Below are 12,424 nucleotides of genomic sequence, written 5' to 3'. Positions count from 1 at the left end.
TGCAGCAGAGGAAGGCTCCCGGGCGGTGGCCACGCACGCAGAGCACCTCCCCCACGGGGTCGCGCAGGCTGAGACGCCGCCCGCGCGCCGCAAGAGCAAGCTCGCCAGCGGCCTGAGCAAACTCTTTCACTGGAAGTGGAAAAAGAAGAAGCACAGTCAGAAGTTTGAGGAGACCTCGGCTGGTAAGGGCTGCAGAATGGACGCGCTCTTGCACGATTCGCAATGGATTGTTTTGGATGAGACCACGAAATAATCTGGGCAAATTTGTGTTCACGAGACCCTCTTATTACCTGACGCAGCCAAACAAATGAAACGATTGGATACAATATTTTTCCTCGTGTATGGATGCCTTTGTGTGCAAGTGTTGGACAAACATGTACAGACAGCCCTTTTGTAAGTCCATTACTGGATTAGGGCCTTTCCAGGCCGTGCTGGTCACCGGGGTTATTTGACCCATCCTCCATGCTGGTAAGTGCGGGTTGATGGTGACGAGTGTAGACGATAGATTTTGTTGCACTGCTCTCTGCAGGGTAGTTATACCGCAGTATCAGACTGTAAAATGTACGTGCGCAATATCAGACGAAGTTAAAGCGTCTCCTTGCTCCCACGAGCACGGACAGTCTAAACAAATATAATAAACAGCTCTTTGTCAATCCACGGCCGGGTTAAGGCCTCCCCACGGCATGCCGGTCGTGGGGATTACTTGACCATACTTCCCTACACTGGTCAACGTGGGTTGGTGAAGGGAGGACCCAGGACCGGTGTGGGTCTCATTCACCACTGACAGTGTGCTGGGTTCCTAGCAAAGTGCGCTAACAACTGCGTCAGTGCTCCCCTTCGTAACGTCTCATCATCATCAGCCATGGTCAATCCACTGCTGGATGAAGGCCTCCCCAATTCACCACCACCACCACCACCTTCCCCGATCTTGCGATGTAACAATCCATCCAGGACTGCCACGTAAACTGATTTCATCTCTCCACTGCCTCAGTGGTCATTCTCTTCATTCTCTGGCTGCTACTCCGTTACAATAAACAATCTATTGTACAGCATATATATTGTTTCCTTGTGTAATAGTTCAAGATGTAGTGTTTCCAAAGAAAGTGAATTGTATACTCTAGCTGGGGACTTGTCTTAGAATGTTTTTAGCCTGTTCCAAAGAAGTGTAATCTAATCGGGCCATGCTTTTTCTGTCGGAAGGCCTGCTTGTTTTTAAGTCCCCTTTCAAAAATAGAAAATGTTGCCCGTATTAAAGGCACAGCTGCAGATAGTGCCTTGGCCATGTCTGTAAATAGGAGGCACAGGTCGATGGGTTAATCGAATCAAAATTAATCCCCCGCATGATTCTGTCTCTTTTTGGCTCCATGATTGGCAGAGCTGGAGAGAAAAATTTCGACGAGGTTGCCTCGGGAGGAGCTGATCAAGAAAGGCCTCCTACAGGAGTCTGCGGAAACCGGTATGCTCAGATCGATGTTCGACTCGTGGCATTCTCTCGGCGTCTATCGCAAACCGAACGTCAGCAAACTTGTCCTCCGCACGTACACACCATACGCAGCCTTGGGTGTGATTGGTTACGAAGCCGTTTGTCGAGTACGAGACGATACGTTGACCGGTAGTCCTACGGAACGGAGAATTGAAACGCAACACGTTCGTGAATAACACTGCCGTGAAAGTAAAAAAAAAAGCCTAATCGGCGAAGTTTCTGGCAAAGGCCATTCTTGATACAGTGTGCGATGTAGAAGGCCACTGCTCTAAATGCCACCTATTTTATATTTTTCCCAGGAAGACCACAGTGTTATTATAGACAAACATGTCGGGGTTTTATATTCTTAGTTCTTTCGGTAAAGTCACGTTGAAGGGAAACAATAAAATAATAAAATATATATAAAACAATAAAAATTCTCACGACGTTTCGACCATAACACAAACGGTCGTCATCAGGTGACAAACGGTCGTCATCAGGTGACGACCGTTTGTGTTATGGTCGAAACGTCGTGAGAATTTTTATTGTTTTTTATATATTTTATTGTTTCCCTTCAACGTGACTTTACCGAAAGAGCTAAGAATATGAATTACTGCAGTCACGAAAGCTTTAAATCAAAATGTCGGGTTTTCTTTGGTGTTTTTGGTTGTGCACCACTGCCGATGCAGTATCGCCAAATAATGTGTTTTGGTTAGTCGCACATCATCGCCTGTGTTGATGACGTGAGAGGTCAGAATTTCCACCTGCCCCCTACTTCTAACCTTTATAATCATTGTTCAAGTACAGGGAAAATGAATCTCAATAGGAGGAGGCCTCTGCCAATAGCGGCTTGAGTGTACCATGTGTGGGATAATACGTACTGTAAGCTTTATAATTCGAGGATGTTAAGTTCCCACGAGTCACCGCTTGTGAAATACAGGAGTGATTAAAGGGTGAAATCCAAATAACATTTGGGATCAAATTAATACGCAAAACTGCATGCAGCATTGGTCTCTGGACACGATTGTAAGTGTGGGAAACTGCTCCTCTCCGCCGGTAACAGGGGTTCCGTCCGTGTTGCCAAGCCTTCCCGAGGAGGAGCCAGACAAGCCGGAGCAGCCGGAGCTTGGCAACGGGCACGTGGAGAGTCGGGAGGAAGCGCAAACCCAGCATCGGCTCGAGCAGCCGGAGCCGCAGCCCTCCCCCGCGGAGGCCCGGCCCAAATCTGAACCGTACATCGCGGCTGAGAAGCCTCCGCCGGGACCGTCCACGCGGGCATCCGTGGCCCTGCCGCTGCCGGCGCACGCGCGCCTCCAAGTCGACCGCAAATCAGCCCTCGTGGCCGCCACCGCCGCCGCCGCCGCCGCTACCGCCGCCGCTACCGCCGCCGCCGCCGAGGCCGGCGGAGCCAAGGGTGCCGAGCCCAAGGCTGCCGGAGGAGAAGCCGCGCCACCGGCCGCCCTCGTTGGCGTCCCTGCGGTCAAACCGGTCCCCTGCCCGAGGACGTCCATCCACACTGGCCCCGCGGCGGAAGGGGACGCTGCCGTGAGTGGCGAGACGAAGAGGGCCGAGCGTGCGGAAGAGCAGAGGCAGAGCAAGGCCCCCGGTGAGAGCAACTACCTGGCACTCGCGTGAATGTCACTTTAGAAGCAGGGGAAGGGTAACAGTGCCCTGGTGCTGACTTTGCACGTAGAATGCATGTTTAATTAAATTGAGTGGATTTATGTGGCCTCGTTGCAGCGCTACAGGTGGTTGAGGCCTGTTTGGGGGTCTGATGAAAGGGCCCCCCGTATGTGATGCGCAGATTGAAAAATAATGCGCCGAGTGTTTATCTCCTGTTGTCTCTACCCTTTGATTTTCATCACTGTAGTTGCACCTGTTTGAGTTGCAGGTCGCAGAGTAGTAGCGTTAGCAGACGTTGTACAGCTGTTTTAGTTACAAATGTAGCATGGCAACGTGCCTGACATGGGGCCAAACTTCCCTGAAGGCTCCTAAGAGGTCCTCTGTGCTTTTGTTGATTTTCTGCCCTTTCAACAGAATGCCGTGTAGCCTCGTAAGCGAGAGACATTGGTGTACAGTTCATAGGGAATTTGTGATGGCGATCATGTTATTTTGTGTATGGTGCTCAGTGGTTGTAATTGTGACCCTCCATTCCATACTTCAAACTGTGGCTTTGCAGCTCTGAGAGAAGAAATAACGTCTGATTTTAAACTGCGGTGGTTATTTGAGCAAATGTAGACATTCAATATATATATTTCTCTTATCATTTTGTAAAAGACTTAACAATACAACATCTGGAATTATATACGCTTGCATAGTGAGCAAACGCATTCTGTAAAGACAAGGAAATGAACAAGTCTTTGGGCCTGGGTTAGGGTGATGGATCGTGGACCAATAACATCTGACGCTTTACAAATTTACTTTACACAGCGTCCCCTCGTGGAAAGAAATAGACACTGCTACGCGAACGCCTTCACTCCCAACCCTCCGGCTAAACCAGTCCCGTCTCATATCCCATCTGGCAGTCGCAAAGCAGTGGAGCGTGAATTACATTAATGACAATTATTTACAGCCCCCGTGTTGTAGTATTGATGGATGTAGGCCTGCCCCCCCATGCTGTATTCGTTACTGGGGTTGTTTGACCATACTTCACCACGCTGCTTCATGTGGGTTGGTGAAGGGGTGGCCCAGAACCGGATTTGGCAAATATAGAAACAATAATTATTATAATATTTGGATTCTATAGCTTGATCTTCCAATTATAATTACACTCACTTTGGTATCCCCCCACATAAAAATATAATAACGGCAAATGGTAGGTAATGGTAAGGTATTCACATGGTAGGTAATGGTAAGGTATTCACATGGTAGGTAATGGTAAGGTATTCACATGGTAGGTAATGGTAAGGTATTCACATGGTAGGTAATGGTAAGGTATTCACATGGTAGGTAATGGTAAGGTATTCACATGGTAGGTAATGGTAAGGTATTCACATGGTAGGTAATGGTAAGGTAGTCACATGGTAGGTAATGGTAAGGTAGTCACATGGTAGGTAATGGTAAGGTATTCACATGGTAGGTAATGGTAAGGTATTCACATGGTAGGTAATGGTAAGGTATTCACATGGTAGGTAATGGTAAGGTATTCACATGGTAGGTAATGTTGTTTATATGTAACTCTGTTGTGGTGGTTTTGTTGGGTTTATTGCTTGGTGATGGTTTCTTTGAGTACTGAATGCATGACAATACAATGGACTCCTGTTATCCGTATCCCTATTATCAAACAGTTATGTCATCCGTGTTTATGAATTAGTAGAGCCCAAGGTGATATTATCCGCATGCGGATTTTTTCACGTTATCCGCGCCTTTGCGCAGATAAGTCACCAGCAAACGTGCTTACCCACTCAGATTAATGGGAACTTTCCGTGGGTAAAAGCGGTTAACAAGATAATATTATAATGCCCTCCATATCGATACGGATAATGGGATTTCCATCATACAAAAGAGTTTTTTGCAGAATCAATTAGGCTATCTGCTGAGACAATCTGGAGCCTAATGAAAGCATAACCACTCGTGCAGGACTAGGTAATTTTGACAATACAGTGCGTTTTGTAATCTCTGCAGTGAAATTGGTGGTGGCTTTTGTTGCACGCATTTGAATTACAGGAGATTAAAACTAGATTCAAAACTTTCGTGACTGCAGGAATTACTATTTGGTTCTTTCGGTAAAGTTACGTAGAAAGAAATTAAATTAAATAATAATAGAATACGACGTTTCGATTGCAACACAAGCAACCATCATCAGGTACAAATGAATGAGAAAACAAACATAGTGAACTAGGAAATATAATGCAATACAACACAGAGAGTCGGCCAACACAACAGTCAGCACCTTACCTGGTTGATTACGTTCTTCCAAAGATTGCTAAATTTGAGAGAGAGACAAAACATAGACACGGAGACACACAGACAGACACACAAGCAGAGGGAGACTTACACAGAGACACACACATAGGCACACAGAAAGACAATGTCTCTGTGTCGAGGCCTTAACTAGAGAGAGGGGGGGGGGAGCAGAGGGGGAGTTGTGTGGCTTTACTGCCCCCATAGCTGACGGAGGAGAGAATGGACTTCTAAACAAACACGGATACTAACGCGGTAGAAAGAAAATTTAGTAAAATTAGGAAGCGTAATGCAATGCAACACAGAGTCGGTTAGCACACAGTTAACGCATATCCTGGTTGATTGCGTTCTTCCAAAGATTGCTAAATGAGAAGTTAAGTGTGAAACAAACAAGCATGGCAAACCCTCCCCGTAGAGGTGGTTCAAAATAAATTCGAAGCTTTCGTGGCTGCAGGAATTACTCTTTGGTTCTTTCGGTAAAGTCACGGAGAAATAAATGAAATTCAATAGTAATAGAATACGACGTTTCGATTGCAACACAAGCGCAACCATCACCATGTAAAGCTCAACTTAAAATTGACAAATTTGACCACACTACCACCTGATCAAGGCCAATTCAGAATGCTGTCTTGTTTGATGCAGTGTTTAAAACTCATAAGGCAGCATTACCGGCATAGGTGGGGGAAGTGTTTACAGGGTGTGCTTATAGAACCACCACCGAAGACCGCACGATGGGGTGCTGTCAGGGCCGATGTTGGAGGCCGCACGTTGTACCGTGCAGCCGCAGTAGCAGTTGCGGTGGGATCCCGTTGAGGAGCACTGAAGATTGGCGACGGCAGGACACGGGGCCGGTTTAGACATCACTCGCCACTGATGCCAGCTGTGACTGGGGAATCCAATTCAGCCTATCGTATTAACAGTTTAATCGTAGAGACTTTACGTCACTTCATTGCATGGGAGTCTCTGCAGATAGTTTGGGATTCTGCTTGTTCTGTGGTGCTTTTTGGTATAGTTGGCTGGTTTTGGTATCTCTCCTACTAAACCTCACTCACCCTTTCTCCCCACCCCTGCATTTTCTGCCCAACTCCTTCCGACTCCCTTAACGCCCCCCTCCCCCGCCTCTTCCCTGACGCCGGCACCCCTCACGCAGAAGCGAACGGCGGTGGCCCTGCGTGGGGGACGTTCCCACGCACCCAGGCGGGGAATGGTCCTCCCCTGTTGCCTCAAAAATCATTCTCCCCCAATCTTAGCTCGCTGATGGGCGGCTTGCCTTCCCGTATCACTTCTCCACCTCCGCCTTTACCCCCTAAGTCAACCTCCTACGGGTTTGACGGCCACGCCGGTGAGTGGACCTTGCCTCGAGGCGCTCACGCACACGGCCGGGGTTTCGGGCCTTCACGATGTTTGTCGTCAGACGTCTACTGTACCGCTAACGTCTGGCAATGTGAAGTTCGCCTACGCTTGACGTTTTATACTTTTACATTTCAAATGAAATCGGATGATGTAATAATGTTCATGTTGTTCAGGAAGTTTATTTTCCAAGAGCGATGTTGAATTAAAACTGTACGAAGTCTCCATTATCACACCTGTCATTTACTGTAAGTGACCGAAATGGAATGCGTGACACGTTTATTTTCTTTTGCAGGGGATTCTATCGCAGCCCCGTTGCCATCGGTGGCCCCTCCAGTTCCTCCGAAGAAGGTCTCTGTGACTGCGTCAGGGATTCCCAGACGCAATGAATCCTCGCAACCACAGGATCACAGCCATCCGCCACATCCAGACGGCGAAAACCTCTCGGAATCCGAGGAGCCTCCTCCGCCGTTTGCGCCTCCGGCCGTCCACCCTAAACCACCCGCCTCGATGCGACCTCAGAGCACCAACTCCCCCAAGCTGCCCAGTAAATCGCTGGTGTACCACGCGCAGCCACACTCGCCCTCCACGCATCACCGCGTCCCGCCAGTTCTCCCCAGCGACACCCACCACGCTCCGACGCCCTGCCGGCCTCCCTCGCCCCCGCAGGATTCGACGCCATCCGGCCACTCGTGCGAACCCCAGGGTCTGCTGCTGCAGTCCCAGCCCAAGAACTTCAGCAACGAGCTGAATAAGCTGCTCAAATTTGGGCCGCCGCCCCAGGGGCGGAAGGTGGTAGTGAAGGCCCCGGAGCCGGTGCCTGACGAGGCGGACGATGACGATCACGACGACAGCGGCGGCGACGAAGAAGAAAGAGGGGGAGAGGCGTCCACGCAGGAGGATGCTGATCACTCTCAGTCGGATTCCGATTCCGACGATGGCCCGATTCTCTACAAGAACGATGAGGAGGGGGAAGAGGAGGATGTGCCAATCACAAGTATGAAAATTTAATTTTGTATTGATTTAAAAATCACTTTTCAACGGTTTATGAGTCGTCACATGACATGCGCTCATGTGATATCCATGATTTAATATTTTTGCTCCTAAAGTAAAAATTGCCTAGTTTCTTCCTTCTCAAATGAGCGTGGGAATTGCTCACCTCTGCTGGCAGTCCTGAGACGCTGTTGGAAGTTACACCAACACTGGTTACTTTCAATCGCTTAAGCCTCATTATATACACAGATATGTATTGCTAGTAATGTCATTAGTTGCAATGTGTTATTGAGTCATTGAAGACAATCCTTGCTAATGGAGGTAATTTAATGTATCATTTGAGAAGGCATTAAATGATTGACCCCTTAAATAATTGTCAATTCGGGGTATATTATTTTCATCTCGTTTCTCCCCATCTCATTCGTATTGTTTCACATTTGTTCTAGTTTGTAAAGTTGTTTATACTCGTTCATTACTTGCATAACATTTCCATGAATTGAAAATAATTTATTCTTGCATGGATTGTGAACGGAAGGATTGAATCGTAGAAAAATTGCAATGTCACAAATTGCAATGCCTGCAAACAACTCTCTTATTTAAGATGTTCACAAGTCGCCGACATATACTGCAGCTCACCACAATGAACGTGTCTCACAGGTGCATTTGCAAGCAAGGTCGCACGCAAAGACTCTCTCGCAATCCTAATTGGCCAGCAATCCTCCTCCAAGGAGCAGGAGAACAAGAACATCTCTCCTGGGCAGGCAGACCTTGAGCGGCTGAAGATGCGCATGAATATCGGCAACACCTTGACCCGGTACCGAGCCCAACGCATGACAGCGGCTGGGCTGTGTGTTTTGAATGACGAGGCCAAGTGGTGCTCTGAGTTTGTGATGTGCGCTGTCCTTGGAGATGTTTGTGTGCAAACTGCATGGTGAAGTGTCCAGGCATATCTTTTTTATTTTCTTTGACAAAACCCCAGTATTTACAAGTAAACCGAATTTAGCTTACGTGTACAGTTTTGGAAGGATATTCATATTCCATCCATCCCGACAATTTCAACGTCAGTGGGCGAGCCGTGGGTGCATAACGGAAGCGTAAAATCCGCCGCTTAAACCACTAAAAAAAAAATCACAATTCTACAGTAGTTACTAAACACAATATGCTGAGAGCCATGGATGCTGCCGCTGGCAAGAAAAGTGCTACGGACGAGGTGTGTGCTGCTGTCCTTGTGCGAGGGAGGCCTGGACTTTCCGTCACCAGTGCCCTGTGTTTTCCCAGACGCCTGAGCCAGCGACCGACTGCTGCCGAGTTGCTGCAACGAAACATCCTGAAACGTATGCGGTTCACTTCCAGCGAGTACAATGGAGCCAAACTTGTTCCTTCGTAATTTAACAATCCACTGATAATTTTTTTTATTGTAAAAATCACAACTTAGTACATTTTGTGTTTGCACCTCACAGCACAAGGCTTTTACAAAGGGCACTTAATTTGAAAGACGGATATTGTGTGCTAGCAGGGGGCCATGATGCTTTGTGGTTTTACCCAATTCAGTAATTTAGCAATTTACAAATACTTTTTCAAATTTGGACCATGATGCTGGCACACACGGCCTACTTATTTTTTCAAATAACGTCACCGGATCTTTAATGTGCACTGTGAAACAGGCTGCGCATGTTCTTTGGTTAATACACCGGCAGTATTAACCCAGGCGGCTGCTGGGTTTGAACCACGAACATCTGCAGCAGTCGGAAAGCCACCGCTCGGCTATTTTTTTGCATTTGAAATGTTTCTACGAATTAATCTCGTAATTATTTTTGAAAAGCAAAATATTTGCGCTGACAGCAATGTATTATTACGTTAAATTTCGATTTAAAGCTTTCGTGACTGCAATGATTCATCTTCTTTGGTTCTTTCGGCAAAGTCACGTAGAATGAGAATAAAATAATAAATTGATAAAATAAAATAACACAATAATATTCTCACGACGTTTCGGCCACAACACAAGCGGCCTTCATCAGGTGAAAGGATGAGACTGTCTGGTAGGACAGCGCTGGAGAATATTATTGTGTTATTTTATTTTATCAATTTATTATTTTATTTTCATTCTACGTGACTTTACCGAAAGAACCAAAGAAGATGAATATCGTTACGTTGTGTTTTGCCACCAGCGGTGGTGAATGAGGACGAGCAGCAAGAGGCGAAGCAGGAGCTCAAACGCAGGCTCACGCGGAAGGTGGGTGCTTAGCCTCAAACGCAGAAAGCAAGGGAGAGGTCCTAACGATTTTAAACAATCACTTGATAAATGGGTTGACCCGCCTGGTTAAATAGCGGGCTGTCGTATTTAGCTCCGGAATGTTGAGGACACCGCTGCATCTTGTGGTTCAATTTGTGAATAATGCACGATTGCTCAATAAACCCATGTTTGTAGTGTGGTGGTTGCCGACTTCTAGAGCAATGAGCGGTAGCCACACCATTCTCCCGGTATTTTTGGTGTGATTGGCTTGCACGGGGAAATGTGGTTTTAATTTGGCAGGGTGTTAATGCGACCGAGACGCCGTGCAGAAACAGTGGGCACGTGGCTCACCTGTCTTTGGTGGTTGTCCTGCACGAGGGATTTCACAATCCTAGACCTGTCCCTTTAGCTACCACTTTCAGAGTACGCCTGCTTGTTATGTTGCCCATCGAATGTTGGAGTTGAGGCATTTTCCAGGATGATCTCTTGAACTCCGACCTTTAAGTCAAACATCTTTACGCCTCCAAGAGGCGAATGTCTCACTGTGGGAGTTTCCTTTTTAATGTAGAGCGCATCAGATCTACGGCGTGTGTTAACGCTTGCATTAAGATTGTGCCAAAGTGGTTTGTCCCATTCGAGTGACCTCTCCTCCCCCGCCCCCCCACTCCCCTCGCCTCTTCTCCCCATGTTGCGTTGCGCAGTTGAGCATGAGACCGACAGTGGAGGAGCTGCGTGAGAAGAAGATCCTGCTCCACTTCAACGACTACGTGGAGGTGGCCGAGGCCCAGGATTACGACCGGAAAGGCGACAAGCCGTGGACAAGGCTCACGTCCGCCGACAAGGTACGCGAGCGTGCCGCCTCAGCGCAAGCCCCCCGCTCACCTTGGATGTTTGTGTTTATTTTTCAGTAGTTTTCCACCAATTTTACTGTTTTTAGCTTATTTTTTATTTTACCAGGTAAGGCCCCAAACTGAGCTATCTAGATCTTTTTTTTCTAGACACGACCTGGCCACAAATGACAGCTCAACGAAGTGGCTTATCGTATGGGAATGTATAGCATCAAAATACTCTTAACGCATGTTTCTAAATGGGAGGAAAACCCGAGGACCCAGAGAAAAATCCATGTGACCACCGGGAGAATGTAGAAACTCCAAATAGACAGCAGGTGTCAGGGTCGAGATCGAGCCCATGACCTCCTGTACACCAGGTGAGGTAGTGAACATCTCGCCTCAGCAGCTGGTGGTCCCCTGTGCCATCGGTTGTGCCATTGGTGTCATGCCATGAGACAAAGGATCCATTCGGGTCTCTTGCAGAGCAGCGTGACCCCTTCCTTCTTGGAGAACGGCCCACGGCAACGGATAGCACATTGAGCTACCTCTGGCGTCCCTGAAAGTGATCTGATCCACACAGTAGGAGATGGCACCTTCCCACCTGCTCTGCCATATGATATGAATATTCGCAGCGCGACCGTCAAACTAAAATTTGAATTCTCAGAGGTCCAATTCGAAGGAGAATTAAGTGCAGAACCAAATTGGTGCCGGGGCTCAAACCGTCAAACTTGCTACACTTGCGACACGTGAACACTCAGTTTAATAACAGGTGGCTACCTGGATTTGAATCCACGATCTTGCTTATGGCTCTCACCTCTTAGCCACCGGGCCACCTCTTGTGTTTGCGGCAAATGCTAAACGGTAGAACAGCACGGACAAAGGCTGGGTCAATCTGTAATGTCGCCGTGTTGACCCCCGTGTTCCCAGGCTGCCATTCGAAGCGAGCTGAATACGTTCAAGAGCACGGAGATGGAGGTGCATGAAGAGAGCAGAAGGTTCACCAGGTCAGCACCCCATCTGTGTTCATTGCGTGCAGAGTATCCACACCGCTGTTCCTCCGCCCTGCAAATGTCGCACAATCCATCTTGCTGCAGCATGTAAACTGACCTCATTGGGCCATCCCCGGAGTGGTGTGGGTCTCGCCTTTGTTTTCCATGCATGTGTCAATTTACACACTCATGGCAATCATATAAGTAAATCAATAACCAATATGCCACTACCCTGGTCCATCGGCCATAAGTGTTATGCAGACATTGCTTGCGTAATACTTAATCTTGTGGAAACAAAGTCATGATTTTTAACAACTTTATTTTGCATCATATTTGGCACACATGTTTAATTTACTGCTTTGTGTCCTCCAGTATTTAAAGTATGTACTCGTGGTGTCTTTTTAATTTTGATGTGCACTCTATAAACTGTACTAAAACTTAATCGTTTGTTGTGAAAAAAATACGCGTACATGGCAATCAAAATGCTTTGAGTGCGAAATTCACCAAAAGAGTTCCAAATGAACTCGAGGAGATGCTTTTTTTTTTAAAGCCCTGCACATACGGATATAAACAGATAACACGAGAATACACCCATAACGGTATTTGTTACATTGAGTGCTTCGTTTGGTGCCTGTTTATCCGTGGGGCTTGGTTCAGCGTAGAA

At 47.4% G+C, this 12,424-nt stretch overlaps 1 protein-coding gene across 5 annotated transcripts in view; it reads left to right on the top strand.

Moving 5' to 3' along the window:
- Positions 1-12,424, top strand: part of LOC116957774 (phosphatase and actin regulator 4) — a 38,265-nt gene that overhangs the window by 20,710 nt on the left and 5,131 nt on the right. For 3 of the 5 annotated variants that reach the window (XM_032980125.2, XM_032980135.2, XM_032980151.2), the window contains 10 exons: positions 6-182; positions 1,376-1,456; positions 2,526-3,068; positions 6,516-6,707; positions 7,011-7,712; positions 8,366-8,522; positions 8,987-9,042; positions 9,877-9,941; positions 10,643-10,783; positions 11,699-11,775. In XM_032980125.2, coding sequence (XP_032836016.2) covers positions 6-182; positions 1,376-1,456; positions 2,526-3,068; positions 6,516-6,707; positions 7,011-7,712; positions 8,366-8,522; positions 8,987-9,042; positions 9,877-9,941; positions 10,643-10,783; positions 11,699-11,775 — 2,191 coding nt within the window. The remainder of the gene's footprint in view (positions 1-5; positions 183-1,375; positions 1,457-2,525; positions 3,069-6,515; positions 6,708-7,010; positions 7,713-8,365; positions 8,523-8,986; positions 9,043-9,876; positions 9,942-10,642; positions 10,784-11,698; positions 11,776-12,424) is intronic. The other 2 variants (XM_076053321.1, XM_032980160.2) reach the window with 1 other exon arrangement.

This window comes from Petromyzon marinus, chromosome 3, assembly GCF_048934315.1.
Source record: "Petromyzon marinus isolate PM22_M1 ecotype Great Lakes invasive population chromosome 3, UKy_Petmar_22M1.pri1.0, whole genome shotgun sequence".
NCBI lineage: Eukaryota > Metazoa > Chordata > Hyperoartia > Petromyzontiformes > Petromyzontidae > Petromyzon > Petromyzon marinus.
The sequence above is the reverse complement of the archived record's forward strand: the minus strand, read 5'-3'. Positions and strand labels throughout refer to the sequence as shown.